The sequence below is a fragment of the Cariama cristata genome, unplaced genomic scaffold (assembly GCF_000690535.1).
Source record: "Cariama cristata isolate BGI_N322 unplaced genomic scaffold, ASM69053v1 scaffold34362, whole genome shotgun sequence".
NCBI lineage: Eukaryota > Metazoa > Chordata > Aves > Cariamiformes > Cariamidae > Cariama > Cariama cristata.
In genome coordinates this window covers 13,511-33,547 of record NW_009602715.1, presented here as the reverse complement: position 1 = coordinate 33,547, position 20,037 = coordinate 13,511, and the positions used below count along the sequence as shown (strand labels likewise).

Here is a 20,037-nt window from a genome sequence, read left to right as displayed (position 1 = left end):
ATCAGGAACTGGGATGCAGCCCTGTGATGAGTTTTTACCCTTGCAGCCTTGGTGGAGGTGCAGAATGGTACAGGACTCCTCTTAATCCCTGCAAGAGGTCGGGCACTCGAGGTTTCAGGATACCTGCTTGTCCCCAGCCTCCCCTCCCTGTGTGCTTTTCCTTTGGGAAGAGGGTTGGGAAAACTGGGAGGAAGCAAACAGCCTCGCCCATGCCGAGCAAGAGCTGAAAACAGTCCTGTGAGAGGGTGACTGGACAGATGATGGTCTGGAGGACAGGGCCAGGGTGCTGGTCCCTCCTTGCCTGTCTGTCAGGCTGCAGCAGCCCCGTGGGCCAGGGGCTGTGGCACAGGCCCAGCGTGAGCACTCCTGGAAGGGGTCAGAGGGAGCAGGAACCAGGCATCCGCCAGCCGAGCAAGGAGGCTGCTGGCCTGGGAGAAGCCCACTGGCTGTCCGCAGGCAGCATCCAGCCCATCCCTGTGACTGATCGGTGGCATGTAGTGCTGAGACATCCAAGCTTCATGGTAGTGGAGGGGGACACAGTGGCACCAGCTGGCATGGCTCCCCTTCCCCGCCTGGAGACCAGGCACAGGCTGCCTCCGGCAGGGAGGGGGCAGACCCCTGACCCACGGGCACTCGGGACCCATGCAGCTTTGGGATGTGAGAGGCATCTCCCAGCCCACCAGGTCCAAGAGGAGACTCACAGCCTCTGCTGAGTGAGCGATGGGGCAGCAGGAGCCAGGGCTGCCTCCTGTGGGGCTATGGAACAGCCATTTGTTGGTCCAGGCAAGAGATTGCATGACTCACGGCAAGTCTCCAGTTAGTCCTTGGGAGGGATCAGCAGGCGTGAGCAGCCTGTCCCATGAGCGGGGAGGGCAGCTCCCAGATCACACAGGCATGTGCAGCTCGTTGTACTCATCTCGGCCATCCTCATCAAAATTTGGCTCCGCATCCTCTGAGTCCAACTGGGGAGAGGTAGAGATCGGGCTCTGAAGGCCACAGCCGCCCCCAGCGCAGGGTCAAGCCTGGCACGGAGGGATCAGGGCACAGCCTGCCAGGCAGCTGGGCTGTGCTGGGAAGAGTAAAGCTCTTGCTTCTTCCCCTCCCAACATGCTCCTTTTTTTGCCCCTCACGCCCGTCCATGTGTCCCCAGCCTGATGCCCTTTCCTATAAATGTTCTTGTTTGACAGTGCCCCATCACTGGGGCTTTGGTCCAGCACAGCAGCTCCTCCCTCTTCTCCTGCTGTCAGCACCCACTTCTGGGTGCTGCTCCAGGCTGCTCTCCAACAGGAGCTCAGGATGTTGGCAGCAGCAGAGGAGCTGCCAGCACTCCAGCAGCTGCCAGCACCCTAGCATTGCGGTTACATGCTCCTGTGCCAAGCAACCACAGGCTCTGGTGTGCTGCTGGGCTGTCCTTCCTGCTGTCTCAGCGAGGAAATGGGGTGTTTCTTGATGAATGAGCCACAGATGGGGTGAAGGATGGAAAAGGAAACCCTTATTCCAGGCCTCTGCATGGTAGGATCCTCTGTCTCCTTGCCCTAGGGTGCCTATCCATCCCACACTGCACTCCCAGGGCTACAAGCTCTGAGGAAGCCATCCACCCATCCATTGCTGTTCAACAAAGACCCCCAGACAACAGCAGGGAAAGCCAAGGCTTTGCCGGTCCAGGATCTCCCAGGCTTTCAGTCTGCCCAATGTCCTCAACCTTGCTCCAGTGTTGCAAGCTACACTGTGAGGACAGTTATCTGCTTACCGCTTTGAGCTCCCTGTCATGGAAGAAGCGGGGCAGCACGAAGCGTCGCAATGGCACTGTCATAATCAGGACGAAGGGGAAGGCCAGGGATGCCACTGTAGATTTCACCACCCAGAGCAGCACAATGCAGGCCAGTTGAATGCAGGTGAAGAGATTCATTCTCCAGGTCTTCACCTAGGGAGGTAAATCCAGTCTAAGAACACATTATCCTTCCACACAGATTAATGAAGACCCAACTGGCAAAACATAACCCTTCTGCATAGCATAGTACAGTCATGAAACGCTGCTGCACGCTCTACCTGCCTGTACTCTTCAGCAAGGCAGAACTCGGTAACACATCAGCCTCTGTGCAACCTAGCAGCATACTCACCTGGCAGTGCAGTGTCCCTACACCCACTCAAGCAATGCATCACTCCTATAAGCAGTCTGTCCATACAATATCCTGGCAATACATTCCTGCGTGCAGCCTATCAGCATGCTGTCCTAGCGTTGTATCACCTCTGTGCATAGCTTGCTCTTACTTCTCGGCACAAACTTGCAGTCAAGGAGGGTCACCAGGCCAAGCATCACTCTAGCAAAGCACCATCCTCCCCTCACCTGCATCTTCTTCCTCTGCTCCTTGTTATCTGGTTTCCCGCAACCTGCCTTCACTCACCTTGACAACATAGATGTGGTCAGGGTGGTGCTTGGATGGCATGAAGATCAGGAGCAGCCGCTCGTAGAGCTGGATGCCAGTGAGTGATGTAACCCCCATGTAGAGGAAGATGCCGAAGAGCACAGCCAGCGGGATCTGTCGCAGCATGTTCCCCATCACAATGGACAGACCTGCACAGACAGCGCTCAGGGCATGCTGTGTCCCATGCCAGCCCCTCTGCAAGGCACCTTGGCCTCCATCCCTCTCCTGCCTCCTCTCTGTCTGTCCTGGGGTGCAAGGGAAAGGAAGCTCAGGAGGGGTCTAGCTGGAAGGGTTGGAGGGATAGAATGACCACGGGGCATACCGAAGGCTGCCAGGGGAGAGGTGGGTGCAGGCGGGGGCAGTCCTGCAGCGAGTGGACAGAGTGCAGGCTGGCCCGTGGGGCAGGGACGCTGTCAGGAGATTCGAGTGGTTGGCCCTGACCTCTCCCCTCACTCCCTCACCCGAGCAGAGGCTTACCGACAAGGGCAGCGATAAGCACTCCGGTCACACGCTGCTCCTTCACCTCCTCGATCTTGGGCTTCTCTCCTGGTGCGATGGCCTTGCTCATGACTGTCAGGGCATTGACGTGGGTGACGGAGCGCACCGTCGCCGCGGTCAGCCAGGGCAGCCCAAAGAGTGCACAAAGCCCCCCCATAGTGCCAATGAGCAGCAGGTCCAGGTGGAAGCCGGAGCCCTTCAGCAGCTTCCTCTCCTTCTTGCTGACAATCAGCCTGGAAGGAAAAAAAGCACAGGTCAGTGCCAGCCCCAGCTCAGTGCCCAGGGACAGCACTACGGCTGGGGACAATGTTCACTCCCTGGAGACAGCACACATGAGGACAACAAGGAGATGGCTGAGGAGAGGGATGGTGGCTGGCAACCTCAGGTTAGAGGTTTCCTCCTTTGCTTGGCTGAGGAAGGACTCCACCACACTGTATGCCAGGAGGTGAGCCAAGAGATGATGGGAGGACCCAAGAAGGTACAGTCTGAAACAGCCACGATCCTGCCCTTGCTGTCCCACTGGGATGCCAGTCGCATCTCCACACGAATGGCACCAGCACCCGTCCCAGCCTTGCTGGCCCAGGGCTTAGTGATGGTTGGCGTTGGCGGGGAAGGTACTCACGTAGTGATCTGTGTCTCCATGAAGATAAGAATGAAGACCAGGAGGGCAGGGATGGCAGAGGCAAACATCATCCACATTGGAAAGGTCCCACTGCTGCCCATGGGGTGAATGAACCAGCCACGCTTGTGAGGAGATGTGACCGACAGGCCAGAGGGGACATTCAGCTTCTGGTGGTGTAGCCACAAAACCCAGCAGTTACTCATCGATACGGACATGCCCACAGCCTCACACAGGCCTAGCCTTGATCCTCCTGGTCTCCCTGGTCTGAACGCCTCAGATGATGGGACAGCCACTCTGATCCGAGCAGGACTTTCTTATGAATAATCCCCTTCAGTCCCCTAACATGGGCCTGTCTCATTTCCTTTCAGCCACGGGAGTTCCCTTGGTTTTTGTCCAAGAGATCAAGGAAATATCTTCCCTCAGGAACCTCACCCCAATGTCAGTGCTTACAGACCATGGTTAAAATGTTCCTTGACCCCTGCTTGGACAAATCAACTGTCCCGAACTGCCCACCCTTCTCTGAGGTAGTTTTCCAGACTTTCCAAGCCTTTTCTGAGACATTTTTCAGTATTGTTTTTGCAGTGTGGACCCCAGAAGTGGCCACATTCTCTGGACATGACCTCACTCTGATCGTATTCAGAGGGAATATCATGTTTGTTCTCCCACCAGGGACCACACAGACTCCTAGACGTATATCGTCCTGACCCTGCGTTCACCAGCATTTGAACTCTTGGCTCGGCACTGCTCTACAGCAATTCTTGCTATCTGCCTGCGTGAGCACTGCACGGAGAGTTTATGACTTGCATTTATGTTAATCAGCATAAGTATGAATAATATTCCTGGAATGCTTGTACTTCAGCTAAGCTGTGTAACTAAGTACCGTTTTCTCAGAAAGCTTTGTACATATGCTGAGTTAATACTGAAATGATAATGCTTTTGATATAAATTATAGAAGTGTAGAAGGGTATGAAAAGGATGTAACAAAGGGCATGATTAAACCCATCTGATAAACCCAGATTTTTCATTGAAATTTAAACGAATAAAAATGCATTTGGATTCCGTTAAGCCTTGGGCTGTCTTGATAAAAACTGGCATGCTGAACAGGAACTACCTCTTACCCTCTCCCCGATGTTAGTTGAAATAAAACACCAAAACAAAAAGATATAACTACACATCTACTAAAAAATGGGGGGAGAAGGAAACCTGTGAGATAGGTTTGTGTGATAACATTTAAGTTTGTGCATAAACTGGGAAAGAAATCATTGTGTTTAAGATAAAGTGATCAAAATATTTAGTAGCCTATAATGAAGGACAGTATAAATATGTTAAGTACTAAACCCATGACAAGTACCCCACTGAAACCACTCTATATGTCACCCCCTTCAGTGTGTTTATGTCTTGTTGGTTGACTGCAAGATTTTAGTTACAAACAAGGAATTAACTGCACTGAATCTCTGCGGTTCCCTAAAGCCTCCCCAACCAACAGCTGGAACACCAGAGGGATACCAGGGCACTCCAGCCCCTGTAGCTCTGGTCTCAGTCTCAGCAAGACCCTTGGAGCTTCCCTTCAGCGTGGGAGTGAGGACAAGGGGAGCATCTCTCTTTGCTTTGCGCTGTTATGACCAAAGAGGCAGGAAATACAAATCCCCCGTTGCACAAGAGCAGCCCACGGTGCCGCAGGGATCACTGCTGGGCTGCAGGAGGGGCTCTGAGGGTGGCACCGGCACCTACCTGCGTGTATGTGTCAGTGATGGTGTAATCCACCAGCACCATGACCAGGATGGAGATGGGGATCCCAAAGTCTCCGATGATCCGCCGAGCCTGCAGAACAAACACCCTCTCTGGCAAAGGGAACGGGCCGGCTCTGTGCACCCACCATGTTACGGGAAGCCTGCGGCAAAGTGAAGCCCCAGAAGGGGCCAAGCACCACTGCAAACCTGAGCGCTGCTGATGAGCAGGGCGAGGGAACCCAGCCTTGACCCACAGGGCTGCGCATCCCACTGCCCACATCACACACAGTCTTTCAGCCACTCTTAAGTGACTGGCTAATTGCTCCTACTGCCCTATTCGGAGGGAGGTCCAGGTATTACACAGATGCCCTGCATGTAGAGAGATGTCCAAAGGGAACAGGTTATAAGCTCTTCCTCTTATGTTCTAGTTTAACAGACTTGTATCCAGCCAAAGGAGTTTTCCCAAGGTCCAGAGGACTTTTCAGCAAAGCTCACTGGAGCAGGACAGTGCAGATACCACCATCAACAGCCAGCTCGGGTCTGCAGCCCAGGTCAGGCTACCATCCCTTCGGCATGCTATTTAAGGGATTGCTGATGTTTCTTTGGGGGACACTCCAAATGCTCTGGAGAGCAAAGGTCTGTAGGAAGAAGCATTATTTGTTTGGCACGTCCCTTGTCCTGAACATCTGGGTCCCACAAACTTCTCACCTTTCCTCCCAAGAAACGGCTGTTCTTGAACTTGCGCATAAAGAAGGCAATGAAGAAGGTGCCTAGCATGAGGATGAGGGAGAGGAGAGCAGTGTTGGGCTGCATCCTGATTCCCAGTGACATCGCATCGGCCGAGAGCATGCTGGTATTCAGGCCGCTCTGCACATTCGGTGGGTAGAACTTCAGCAGAGGATGTTCTGCAAACACCTGGGCAGGTGAGAGAAGCAGCGGGCACTGTCACCATAAGGAGGGGCAGGGGGCACTGCCACTACGGGGGGCAGGGGGAAGCGGAGGTGTCCTGCTCTTTGGAGAGGTGAGGGCGGTAGATGGTGGGTGCGGACAATCCCAGCATCCGTCACCTCGCCTCGCAACCTACCCAGCTGGAGAGGGCTGGGGAGAGAAAAGTGGCCCCTCTTTAATGCCTCCTGCAGGAAGAGAAGGGTAGACAGATGTTAAGGCTTGTCCTGCCAGCCTCTGTGGTGGCACAGGGGCCAGCTGGGCTGGGGCATGAGAGGTCAGCAAAGAACTGCTCTGCAGAACACCTAGGAAAGTTGTGGCTGAGCTGGCCCTGTTCCCCTGCCTCCTGTATGCTAAAGCAGTAGGTTCCTGGGGGATCGAGAGATGCAGCAGCCCATCTCCCTGGGGAAGGTTCACCTTGTACAGTTTGTAGAAGGTCTCGTAGATAAAGATGAGGGAGATGAGGAAAGCAAAGATCTCCTGGGTGAAGGGCGAGATGTAGCGCACCAAGAAGCTTCCCTCGGCTGCCACAATAATGAAGATGAAGACGATGAGCCACAAACCAATCCACACTCTGCCCGTCAGATACTCAATGCCTTGTGTCTGGCAGAACTGAAATGGAAAGGGGAAGGAGTTACTCACGGCTCGTCAGGCTGCCTCCTGCATCTGCATCTGCTCCCCATTAAGACCAAGACTCTCCTGGAAAAAAGCATCTACATCTGCTTGGGCATCCAGCACAGAGACAGTGAATTCAGGGCTGGAGTCACAGGTAAAGTTGCAGACTTTGCATTAACAGCAGCCAGCTCACACCAAGCAGGTCTTTACCACTCCAGTTTTTGTAACAGTACCTCCTTCACCCTCTGCTGAAGCCATCCCACGCATGATGCTCCCCATCCCACCCACACGGAGGTGCCATTACTCAAACAGAGCTCTCCACTGCTCCATGCACTCAACAGCACAAGCCTCTTCCCTGCAAAGGAGAGCCTGAGCAGCCTGCTCCATCCTGCCACATAAAGGGTACGCTCATTGGGGGCATGATCCCAGACAGGGCCCTGTGTATGTGTGTGGAGAAAAGCCCCCAGGCTGTCACCACAGAACAGACCATCTCCACTGCCTCTGCTCATCCACACACAGCAACACCCAACTACTTCCAGCACAAATCACATCCCTTCCTTTGCAGCCTTCCTCAGTACCACCGCAGACAGTGCCTTCTCACAGGGCAGAGGTACACCTTTGTACAGAATGACTGGGCAAAGAAAAAGTAGTCAGTGAGGAGTGTGGTCACAGGAGAGCAGAGAAATTCCCACTGTGCAATGGCATCACCAGCTCCAAACTCTTGACATACCAAGGTGAAAAATCTAGCTGTAGAAAAAAACATGTTTTAAAAGCCCAGACATGCTAGGAGTCAGAAAAAAGGAGAAGGATGAGACCCACTGCTTGGAGGTACAGTGACATGGGGATGCTTTTAACAGTGAGGAGGTCATGCTACTTGAGAAAGAAACATGTCCATCCTGGTTGGCCAGAATATCTCTGCACACACCCTTGGGCTCATCCTGATAGGAGGGAGTAATGTATGTGGGACATCCCAGATGGGTAGTACACTGAACATTGTTGTGTACCCATACAAGGAAACCTGGACACAGGTCAAAGTTGTGAAATGGTCTTCAAAGGAAGCCCCACGAACAAGAAAGTATCATGGGCCAGTATTTTAGGATACAGCTATAAGCGCTCATAGTGCCAGGATGGGCTGCAGCACAGAGCTGGGGGAAGATGCTCCCCTCACAGTCAGCTGGTAGAGGAGTGCTGTTACCACTGTCACACCTCAAGCCCATGGGATACAGCAACAGGAGGCAGAAGTCCCTACAGCGTGACCTGCAAAGGGTCAGCAGAGTCAGCGCCAGCCCCGGCCAAGCTGAGGGCAGCCTGGCAGGACCCAAGGAGTCCACATCACCAAAGACCCTTTGGAGAGCTGAGAAATGCGGCTGCCCTCTCCAGTGCAAGGGCAGAGCGAGCAGGTGCCAAGGATGGACGCTGCCTCACATGTACCTTGTAAAAAGCTTCTTCAAACACCAGCAGAGGCCCTGAGAAGCCAATGACCAGGAGCGGCTGGGCTCCAAGCAGGGAGAAGAGGATCCCTAAAACCGAGGTGGAGATTATCAGCTCGGAGACCCCCATGAGACCCTCAGTTTTCTCTCCTGGGAAAGAGAACAACGTGTGAGTGTTATAGCCCGGACACAGGCACTGTCACCACAGGCAGGCAGGCAGGCGGCAGACACAGCTCCAGACGGAGGAGGCAGGTCCCCGTCCCATCAGTCAGAGGTCCCCTGCGTTGGGCAGGGAGCACAGAGGGAGCCTGGGGAGCCGAGGCTGGAGAGGCCAAGCGGCAGGGAGGGGACAAGGGAGCAGTAGAGTTGCCGCTCTCCCCGAGCGAGCAGCACCGAAGCCCACCCCAGCACAGCATCACACAGACACAGCCAGTGTCCCAGCGTGCAAAGAGCAGACCAGAAAGCAGGCCCATTACCTAGGAGTCCCCCGAAGGTGATGGCAGGAGAGAGAGCAGCAAAGTAGATGAAGAGAACGGCTGCGAGACACTGGCTGTGCAAGGCGTCTCTGATGTCACTTAGGTATTTGGGTTACCTGCGCTTTATGTCCCGAACCAGACCTCCAAAAAATATCCCGGTCCGCTTCAAAGGGTCGTCCTCAGCTTCCTCCTCTTCTTCCTCAGCTTTCACTTCACACAGCTCTGGAGGTGTACGGAGGGGAGGGCTTGAGCAGGGGAACGCAGGTCCGCCTTTGGGCTGTCCATCTCCCCCATACCCCACGGAGACCTTCCTCCAGCAGCACTAACCTGGTGGGTCCCCTGCAACTGCACATCCCACTGCCCCCAGCTGCCAGAGCTGCCCACAGCCACTGTCCTGCCTCCCCTTGCCCCCCGCCCCGCTGCCCACTGCAGGAGCCAGGCCCCGCTCACCCCTCTGCCAGGCTCTGTGAGGGGAGGGCCCACTGGGGCACGCAGGGCACTGGGCACAAACTCTTTTGCCCAAATGTGAGTGGAGAGACCTTTGGCTTCCTGGACAGCCCCCTCCTTCATGGACTTCTGCTCCCTCTCCTTCCTCTTCCTCAGCAGCAACTTCTGGAAGGTGGCAATGGATTTGAGCAAGTCTTTCCCCTCCACCTCTGATGGGGGGATGACAATGCTGCAGTCCAAGAACTCGTTGATTGCGTTGAGGAGGTCTTGACGGTCATCTGCCATGTATGCAGCCTCATGGAAGTGCTGGGAGGGGCAGGGAAAAAGAGAGAGGGAGAAGGCTCAGACCAAGACTGCATCCAGCTACCTACAGCATGGAAACACAACACTTGCTGTGACCATACAGTAACATCCCGCTCCCTCGACCCACTACTTGTCTCACTACTGCCACGCTGCGACCCACACTCCTGAATCCCTCCTCCTTGTCCTTCTACCCAATGCCCCTCACCTAATCCCATCTCTCTCCTCCCTTCCCTGTCCATCCATTCCAGTGACCTCCTTCCTCCTGCTTTTCTCCCCCAAGCCTCACGGCTCTTGCTCAGGATTGTGCTCCTGCAACATCTCTGCCAGCTGCACGCTCTGACAGACCACAAGCTGCCTCTCATAGGACCTCTCTGTCAATTAAAATCAGATCTGTGCTTCCCAGCTAGCCTGGTGCCTCTCATTCCCTAGGCTTGATGCTACACCTGGCCAGCCTGTGCCTCTGTTCACAGCAGATCACTGCGGCTGCATCAGGCCAAGATCCTTCTCCTTACAAGCTCTGCATGCCATTGCTCGGTCCTGCAGGGCTCCCATTCAGAGCCCAGCTCAGAGACGTGCCAGAAGCCAGGCACCAGAGAGATGAAAGACCTTCCCTGTCTGTGCAGCTCAAAATTAGGACTCTGCAACAGACCGATGTCCTCCTAGTCTGGTCCTGGCTTTGATTTGAGGGAGATGCTGGTGGAGCCCTAAAGCACCGCAGATAAAGCACAAGAACCAAGATCGGAGCAAGGAGCGTAAGAGACTCTTGGGAGTCTCCACATGGGAGAGGGAGGGAAAATAGGAGTCTACAGCATGAGGCAAGCCACCCAAGGGAAACCAGGCAGAAAAGGGGAGATACTCCTGACAGCAAGGGCAAGATGACAAGGAAGGACTCCAAAGAGAGCATGAGGGGACAGCACTGCTGCAGATAGGCAGGGAGGTGCTGGCAAACGGGCAGAAGTGTTGCATTGCCTCTGGAATGTGCCTGCAGAGAAAGGGCTGGAGGAAGATGAACAAGTGAACAGCCTGTAAAGCAGGTAGGGGACAGCTAAGGTCCCTGCAGCATACAGACTCCCTGGAGCCACAGCTTCAAACTGTAAGTGATACCGTACTCTCTCCACGGCGCCAGCCACCATGTAACCTTGCTACGGCCAGCCCCGGCTGCGGCAGCTGGCTCCCCTCTTCCAGCGACAGAGGAGCAGAGGCTCGAATGAGCAAGATCAGCCCACAAACAGAGTGCTGAAGCTGGAATATGGCACCTCACCTCTTCTGGCTGAAAACATCGTCTCAGCTGAGCCCTGTGCAACTCCCTGGAAGGGATCTTTCAGCTGGGAGCCCTTGTTGCCCACAACCCACCTGCTCTGAGTGGACCTTTTAGTCCCCAGTTCAGGGAGAGTTGTGCACTGGTGGCAGGACAGCCAGGTTTGTTACTTGGTTATAGTTACATGGCACCAGCCAGGAGGACCCTGTGAACCTCCGATTCTCCCGTCCTGGATGTACACAGCATGCTCAGATTGTCTTTTCTTTGCCTTTAATTCCTTACTAGGATAATGAATTTCACTTTCCTGCCATCTAGCCAGATGGGGACTTCTAGTAGTGCACATGCTTGGCAGAAAAACCTTCCTGCCTCCTCATCTCTCCTCCTGCATGGATGTGCTCCTCTGCATGAATGCCCCAGCCACGGGACTCAGCTAGAAAGCTTCATCCAAACACCTGACAACAGTCCCCAGGCATTGCTGGGTCTTTTTGTCTGTGTGGCCTGGGCCAGGCGTCATGGTCACAGGCACTGCTCAGCCTCTCCTCCTCTGTTTGTGAAACACCAACTGAATGCAACTCCTCTAACCTTGGGCAGTTCTTTACTCCTGTTTTTAGGTATGGTTCCTTTCTTCACCCCGCCTACCTGTCTCTGTCCCAGCCAAGTGTCTGTCCTACTCTTCCCTCTGTACTGGAAGAGTACTTCCTCCCACTTCCCTCCCTACCTTGGTCGACCCAGGCTGCTCAAAAAAATCCCAGGTGCTCACGCCTGCCTGCCCCACCTGGGCCTTCGCACAGCATCTCTCAGCACTCTTGTCCCAGGACTGACTTCTGAGGAGCTACGGAAGCTCCATTGCCTGTGTCAGCATCACCGCCCATCAGCTCCTCACCTTGTCAGACATGAGGGTGGAGATTGAGCGGCCAATTTCATGGTAGTCCATGTTGGCTTGGCTTGGTCCCAGCAGCACAAAGATGAATCTGACAGGAATCGGGACCTCCAAGACAGATTCCAGGAAGACAGCCTCATTTAGTCGGACAAAGGCCATAGTTGGCTGCTCCAGGAACTGCACACAACCTACCAGGGAGCAATGTTTTGAGCAGTTAATCATTGGGGTGAGCTGTACTGGGCTACCTTTAACAGTGGGAACAGGGATTTTGGGGGTTCCCACGAGGTCTGCTGTCCTGCACTTGTCTCCAGACCACTGACACGGCATTGAGCTTCATGCTGAGGACTGCTCCAAGTCCCCTGTTCACTGGTCATCCCCAAGCAGTGCTACTTTCTTTAGCTTCCCAGTTAGCCCATTCTTAATCTCTTACAGATGGGCTCTACTTACACTGTAAAGGGCTAACTTTAAATCGGAAGGTTGTTTTTCACTAAGTCACTGCCTTATGGAAGGAAGTCTTTTACATGTTACTTTTATCAAACAAACTTCTAATCTCATCAAAGAATGAAATCGGGCTTGCTTGACATGACCTATTTCCCATAAACCTCACTGCTTGGCAATAATTACATTCTTATCCTTTAGCTCCCTTTATTAATTGAATCCCATATTAGCTCTGCTGTTATGTTGGCCAAGAAGGATGCCAGGTTAAACAACCTATAAGTACTGGATCACTGTCCTTCCCTTCTTGAGTACTGAGCTTTCTTCTGTTTTTCTCGTATGTTCCCCATATTCCCAGACTTTTTTTTTCAGATGAAAATGAGCCTGTTCTCTAAAGACTCATAGGTGCAAACTGCACAGTTTGTTTTACAGTGTCCACATCTTGTCAATGCTTGGCAGCCTCCTCGGTTCCTAACAGATTGGGAAGTACTCCCGCATCCTCTGGCACACCAGCCGCTTCCTTCCCATATTGAACACAAATGTTTATTGAATACTTGTATTTCTCTGGCATTATTACTGATCTTTCTGCCATCTGCGTCCAGCAAAGAGCTGTGTTCTGTGTTAGACTGGCAAATCCAGGCCATACGAGCAGCCAAGCAAATCCTAAGACACAGCCTGCCCTCAGAAATGACCAGTGTTTAGTTATCTGAGTATTTAAATTGCATTTATGAAGCTGATTTGGCCTCATTGTGGTTAAGCCACAGCTTGGTTGAGCTGCCAAGCCTCTTTGCCTGAGCTTTTCATCTACTGGATAGGCAAAGACATTTACTTTGCTTGTAGTGCAGCTATGTTTGCTGAGATGTTAATGCCAGCAAAGTGCCGAGAAGGACTATTGCGGTCAGAAGGCACCAAGCCCACTGATGCTCGAGCCGGCCGGCTCACAGCCCTCTTGTACAGAGAAATATCTCCTGGCAGCACTACGGCCGATACCCAAGACCTTGCCACCAGCCAGGCCCTGCTTCCATAAACTCGAAGCTCCCTGGCACACACAACCAGCAACCAACACCGGCCAGGGGCAGGGCCCAGGTGCCGGCGAGGTGTGAAGAGGCCAGATGGTGGGCAGCCATGGTCAGAGGACAGCGTGAGGGCTGATAGCAGTCAGGGCCTGGCCACCAGTCCCTCGGGCACCACTGACCCACTGCTGAGCTGTAAAACTGGATGTTCTGGTGAGCCTGGCGGGACCTTCTCCCCTAAGTTGGACCCCAACTCCCCACAGCAGTGTCTACCAGCCTCTTTCTTAATTTAGGAAAAGAACTACCCTGGCACCCCATACATTTACCACAAAGAAAATGTGTGCCGTCACCAAAGGAGAGAGCGTACAAGGCTCCCTCTCCAGCTGAACTTTGGGAACATGTACTGCATGACCAAATGCCCCTCAGAAGGGAGGGCACAGACAGCTGGGGCGAGACCAGGAGCTGTGCTAGTCTCTTTTGGTGCTGGGGGTCTCTACATGCCACCTCTTACCCACAAGGACCACTGTGGCCTCCGCATCTTCAGGGATCTTCTCCATCAGCTTCAGGTATTTACGGTGGCCCTCAGAGTTATGGAGATGTGGGTTTTTCTGCCAGGGAAGAATACAAACAAGTAAGGACGAAGTCCCCATGCCTTGGTCTCCCTACACAGACTTGCAACCCACTGGCACATCTGCAGCTGGGCTTGCCTCGGCTGCACCACCGACACCCTGCTTCACAGGCAAGGCACCCTCAGAGCAAAGGCCACCCTGCACATGCCAGGGCCGTTGCTGCCATTGCATGCTCAAGCAGACATCTGCGTACAGTGTGAGGCTAGAATTAGGTCCCAAAATCATAATGCAGCAACCTGATTTCCAGCACTCCAGGTGATCCAGGGGAGCTCAGCCCTTGCAAGTACAAGGGCCCTATGAAGGGGCCCAGAGGTGGGTGCCAAGGGCTGTCGCCAGCCAACAACCATCCCCAGGGAAAGGAAAAAGAGCAGTAATCCCCCACGTCACCCTCACCTCCTTGCACTCGGTCTCATTGGCCTTGGGGTCGGCCATCTCAATGCGCTCCTCCCCCATGAGGGGCACGCAAGTGTCAGTGGTGTGGTTGTGGTGGTGGTTCCCCACGATGGAGTTCATGCTGGAGCTGGAGTGGTTCCTCGGGAAGAAGCCCTCTTTCTCATCATTGGGGTGGCTGAGGGGGAGAGTGGTGGCCATGAGGGGACCCTCCTCCCTTGCCACCTGGCGCTTGCAGATAACCCCCCAGCCTTGGCAGCCCTCAGCCACATCTCACCCACCTGTGCTTCAGCAGCAGGGCGCGCAGCACGTTGGCTCGGTCTTCTGCCCTGATCTGGTCAGAGATGATCATGGTCTCCACCATGAGGTGAGCAATGCCGGGCAGAGTGGTCTGCTCCAGGTCGAGGAGGACGGCACCTGCCAGCGGGAGGGGAAGAGCCCTGCTCTTAGTGTGCAATGCCCCCCGCCCCACGCACTCTCTGGGGACACGGCTGTCCCACCAGGAGCCAGGCTTTGGTTGGGGTACAGGTTCTCTCAGCTGAGAAATGCCCCAAGTCCAGGTGTCCCACGTCCTCTCTGTAAACCCTTGTCCCAAGAGAACCCAAAAGCTCCGAGATGCACTGGTAGCTCTGCTATCTCCCTCTTGTTTTGGTCTCCCACTTCGACCAAACTTGCCTTTTCACACCAAAGATGGGTCCAAGAACCTGCTGGCCCAGGCACAGCTGGGTGCTGCAGCTGCCATATGCTGAGGGCAGCAAAGCAGAGCAAGGAACCAACACAGGCACCCTTGGGCTAACTGCAAACCCTGGCAAACAGGCTGCAGGATGGTCTGGTCTCCACAGACCCTGCATGGAGCCTGGACACAGACACTGTTGGCATGTCTCCAGTGAGGTGCCGAACAGTGACAGAAGCTGTCCAGCAAAACCCGTCCCAGAGCAAGACACAAACCCTGGCTTGCAGTTCCTGACTCACCATGGGCAATCGTCTTTCTGAGCTCCAACAGGCTCCGGAAGGACAGTGAAGCCACGTGGGGCTTCCCCCACCTTGCTGTGTCTTCCTCCACATCCTCCTCAAACTTGATCCAGCGGGCTGTCTCCCTCCAGTGCATCTCCTGGTTCTTATCCACCACCAGCTCATTCAGCTCCACAAACACCTAGTGTGAATTATAGCAAGGACATGAGACTTCCCCTGATGCATACAGCTCTATCAGCTGTACAGGGAAAGCCTCAGGTTTGTTCTCGAGGTACTGCTTGATCTAAAGTGCCGCCTGAGCAAGCCTGCCTTAGTTAACCAGAGGTTTAGTGAAAAGAAGCAATCGGGACAAATATCACTGGCAGCGTGGCAGGAGCTTCTATCAGCACATGGAGCACCAGAAAACTCCAAGACAGATGGTGTGGGTAGAGGAGAGAGAATGATGCAATGTTGCATCCCTTTCTACCAAACTGTGACAATTTTGTCCTCTGCCGGCTTCTTGGTTTCCCCCAAAATTTCCCCCACTTACCAGAGATAGTGACATTACCGTGCTGCCAACTTCCACAACAGCACTATCATTTCTGTGACTTTTTAACATCTTTCCTATGGTCAAAGCTTTGTGATTTCAGAGAAATCTCTGCTTTTATTGAAAAAAAGTGTATTTTTCAGCCCTTATGATGACAGGTAAGAGCTTGAAATGTCACCCCAAGGTCATGTAAAGAATTAATTATATTTGAACCACTTTTATCACTTTATAAAGTGCCTGTTTCTAGTGTTGATATATGGCTTCTAAACAAGTGCGGGAGGACAGCACATGGATACCTCATGGGGCTTTCTATCCAACTTCTTCTTCTTCTTCTTTTTCTTGACAGATGGAGTCGATGCTAATTTTTTGCTTGTCCTGGTGATCTGACTCCGAGATGGTTTTTTCATCAGATGCCTCCTCACACCAGGGTTATCTTCAAAACGGTGGCCTGAAGACATGGGAAAGGAAAAAATACCATCAGTTCGTCTACTGGAAACACACTGTCTGGCAGGGATACACATCCAAGCCCACCCTTCTCTCATTAGCTTACGCTAGCAAAGCCCTGGCAGCTGGAGCACTCACCATCATCCTCCAGACCTTTGAAGATCCTTCCTGCCTCCTCTGCCTACTTTCAGCTCTTCCAGACATCTGTGAGCTAACTCCTTCAAGAAGAAGACTTCTTCCCAGGCTGTGCATACACTGGAGCATCGTTGCAAAAGCTTTTATTCATGGTACCCCAGTAAGTGGTGCATGAACCCTCCCCATAATCCCTCAACAAAAAGCAACCTGCAGCCTTGTCTGCACAGCTCTGCACCCAGACAGCACAGGCAGGCACCTGGCTGGGGCTCATTTCTCCCACTGGAGGAAGGCCTGGTGCTCAGCAAACATAAAGGGCAGTGAAGGGGAAGGATATTTAGCTGCTGATCTGGGAGACATATGGAAATATCAGTGACTCTTTTATTTAATTGTGCGATGAGACTGTGGGATAACAATGCAGACCGCGGCTGGCACGGAGGCTGGGGAGTTAATGCCAGCTATCGCTGTTTCTAGATGATCCGCAGTGCTGCTGTAATGCCCTCGGAAAGTTCTGCGTTAGAGTTTGCCTGGCTGAATCAAAGCCTCCTAAAGCCTCCAGAGAGGCTGTTGAGGCTGCATTACAGACCCACCACCAAGCTACCAGTGCTGTTGGCTAGCCAGCACCCACCAAAACCTGGCCACAGCCGTGCCAGTCCCTTTAGCAGTGCCAGAGAAACAGCACCTGGGCAACAACCTGCCATGGAGAGTAGTTTCCCTGGACACTACCCAGAGACAGTAGGTGTATCTTCCCCAGCACAGACCGCCCACGGGGATGGGGAAAGCCTCAGAGCCCAGCTCCAGGATGGGCAGACTCTCCCAGGTAGATCACGGAGTCAGAGGTTTTGCTCAGCTTTCGTTCTTCCAGGCTTACTGGCCTTGCTTGTAAGGCAAAGCCAAGGTCTTCTCCCTGGGGCAGCTCTTCCTTGGCTGGGATGAATGTTCAGTCTCCACATACATTTCTGTACTTTGCTTCAAGACCTGCAGCTTGCGGGGCATGAGAGGTAGCAAAAAGCACTGGGTTTGAAGGCCAGGTGGGGTCTTTGACGTTGCAGGAAAACATCCGTGCATCTCTGGCATGGAAAGACACACCCATCGTGAGGCCAGGCATACCATAGCCTTGCTCCTTGGAAATCTGGGTCGCTAAATTAAATATAAAATGAATCAATACTGAGCCTCAGGGCATTTTCCCCCATTGGCTGCCCTGATGATGCACGTCCCGCTGACGGCTGGACTCCTCCCTGCTCCACTTACTGCACTGCAATGTCGACAGGAGCCAATAACTGCCCACCACTACGAACATTTCTGGGAGCTGGACACATGTGGGGCTTCCTTGGACTTTTGCATGGATTTCTCAGTTCCTGCATGCATGGCAGCCACTTCATTGCACTCGATGTGAGTTCGTGCATAAAACAAACAGTTGACCAGGCAGATGATCTTGGTATCTGGCATCTTTGCTCCAATCCCTGCAGCTCCCGATTCTCCCATGAATCCTGGGACTCATTCTCACCATGTCCCTGGAAGACCAGGGAGGAAGCTCTGCCCAGCAAGACAGAGCACTCACCCAGAGCACGGCAAGCCTCCCCTGTGGTGACAACCACCTCCTAGGCAGAGCTCTTCAGCAACAGCCCTGGAAAGCTCTGAACACAGGTGTTCAGTCTCAGCCACCAAATGGCTGGAGGACAGATAAAATTAAAGGAGCCAAGTTTCCTGCCAGCATCTCCAGTGCCTCCCACACTTGTTGACAGGGACAGGAGCCGGAGCGCTGCAGGCTCAGAGGAAGCCCGTGAAGGCACACCTCCAGAGCCCTACAGAAGACTAAGGAGCGACCCACTTTGCTGCTCTCCCTTGGCAGTGCTTGTGGCCACTGAGATGCCAGCTGGGGGAGACAACTCATAGGAGCAGGGTGGACACATGGGCTTAATTTAGGAAGAGGCCACTGGCTTTGGGAGTCCCATGCAGACCCCAGCTGAGGTGCTCCAGGCTGCTCTACAGAGAGCCTTTCTGTGTCCCATCAGATTGGTCCTTCCCCCAAATGAAAGTCAAGCTCAAGTGAGCACCTAAGTCTGGAGTCCTTACTCAGGACAGGATCTTGGACTGAGACCAAAGGGTGGGGTACAGATGCTCCCACGCAGCATTTCCTACAGTCTCCTCCAGAATATCTTCTTGCCACGTTGGCTTCCACAGTCAGATTTCTTGGGATGACCAAGTTCCTTTTCCACCAGCTTAAATCTGAAGACGAGAAATAGGACTTTGCCCTGGTGAAAATCTCCCCCAGAGTGCCTGTGCTAGCCAGTCCAACTCAGCGGACGATTGGCTTCAATTCGTGCGTTAGCTCCCGCTTCCCTGCTTTCATTACCCTCTATCCACAAGCAGGAAGCCCAAAAAGATGCATCAGAGTATTTGTACGACTAACAGAGAGCAACTTGCTAGCCCGGTGTAACAGGGACGGTGCATACTTCCCATGTACCCCAATGGTTAAGTTATGGCAAGAAAAAAGAGATCGAAACCCCATCTCTTGGAATATTTAAACTTAGACTAAACAGAATGCTAATCAACATACAGTAAGCCACAACCCTATGCTGGCTTCTGGAAAAAGCTACCGCCCTGCCCTGCACAGAGGCCAAGTCTCTCCTGGCTGATGCTGAGTTCAATGTGATAGGGACAGCTGGACCCCAGCTCATCCCTGCTGCCACCCAGGCGTCCCTGCACAGCACTCCCCATGCTCCAAACACTAACAGAACTGCAAGGAGACCAGCTCAGGTCCAACAAGGACTCTGCTCAAAAGCTATTAAATTTTTCCTGGATGTGAGGTGGTCCTGGGAGAGGTACTGCCATGGAGCGAATAGCTGGGCAAGTGGCACTGGCTGGACGTGAGCTGGCTCTGCACAGCACTGACTCTGGTCTCTCTGCCACCTCTGCCTCTGCCCTGTCTCTCTGCAGGATTAATCCACAGTGTGGATTCATTGTGCAGAAATAATGAAGAGTTGACTGCACAGCGCATCCTATTTCAAGCACCTGCAATATTAGCTGTAGCAATCAATGAATGTGTTAACTGCTAGCAAGCCAAACTTCGCCATTTTATAAGTGATGCATATCACACCTTGCAGAAGCTATCTGCCCGTTCTACCTTCCCAAGAATAGCCATCCTTTCCCAGGTGAGCTTGGGGCATTTTCTCACACTTTTAATGTACAGTTTTTTCAGCTCAGGACAGCTGATGGAGCCAATTTGCTCCAGGTTTCTATTTTGAACTTTGCTGCTATTATACTGTCTATCAATTTACAGTAACAAGTAGCAGGCCCAGCCAGAAGCAAATCTCTACTCGCTGGTCCCTGCAGAAGCACAGAGGCAGACACTTCTTCTCCAAAGGCTTGTAAAGATGGGCCAGCTGAGAAAGAGAACATGCTGCTGGGACTGGGAGGCAGAGGAAGTTAAGTGTTTTTGCCTGAGATCACACAGAAAGGCTGTGCCAGAGCCAGAAGCTGAACCAAGGCATCCTGAGTCCTTGTTTCAAGCACTTTGCCTCCCCACTCCTGCGTGCAAAGCCGGTAAGTGGGCTAGTTCTGGGAACACATCACCCTCCCCTGTGCACTTCTAAAATCCCTTGAAAAATTAACACATGACCCAGACGAGGACATTTGGGCAACCACCACAGAGCTATGGCTATGAACAGTGCCGCTCTCAAGGTGACACACAAAGCCACCTTTTAACTGGGAGTTACCACCGTCTGCCAAGGCAGGACCCCCTGCGCGAGGTGGGAGCGAGGCTCCGGTTTCTGCGCAGTCCCCAGGACGGCTCAGAGATCCAGCTCTCTGCAAGGGACGGGCGGGTACGGAAACAGATGCGGAGAACAGAAAGACGTTCTTCG

The 20,037-nt window shown here is 53.3% G+C and overlaps 1 protein-coding gene across 1 annotated transcript in view; it reads right to left on the bottom strand.

Moving 5' to 3' along the window:
- Positions 1 to 884: 884 nt before the first annotated feature.
- SLC4A3 (solute carrier family 4 (anion exchanger), member 3) overlaps positions 885 to 20,037 on the bottom strand; it is a 27,690-nt gene continuing 8,537 nt past the window's right edge. Inside the window, 17 exon segments of the mRNA XM_009694893.1 lie at positions 885 to 962; positions 1,751 to 1,924; positions 2,406 to 2,575; positions 2,904 to 3,157; positions 3,547 to 3,713; positions 5,278 to 5,367; positions 5,985 to 6,191; positions 6,639 to 6,833; positions 8,268 to 8,416; positions 8,743 to 8,964; positions 9,282 to 9,495; positions 11,634 to 11,818; positions 13,590 to 13,686; positions 14,101 to 14,275; positions 14,379 to 14,514; positions 15,070 to 15,250; positions 15,892 to 16,043. Coding sequence (XP_009693195.1) covers positions 885 to 962; positions 1,751 to 1,924; positions 2,406 to 2,575; positions 2,904 to 3,157; positions 3,547 to 3,713; positions 5,278 to 5,367; positions 5,985 to 6,191; positions 6,639 to 6,833; positions 8,268 to 8,416; positions 8,743 to 8,964; positions 9,282 to 9,495; positions 11,634 to 11,818; positions 13,590 to 13,686; positions 14,101 to 14,275; positions 14,379 to 14,514; positions 15,070 to 15,250; positions 15,892 to 16,043 — 2,846 coding nt within the window.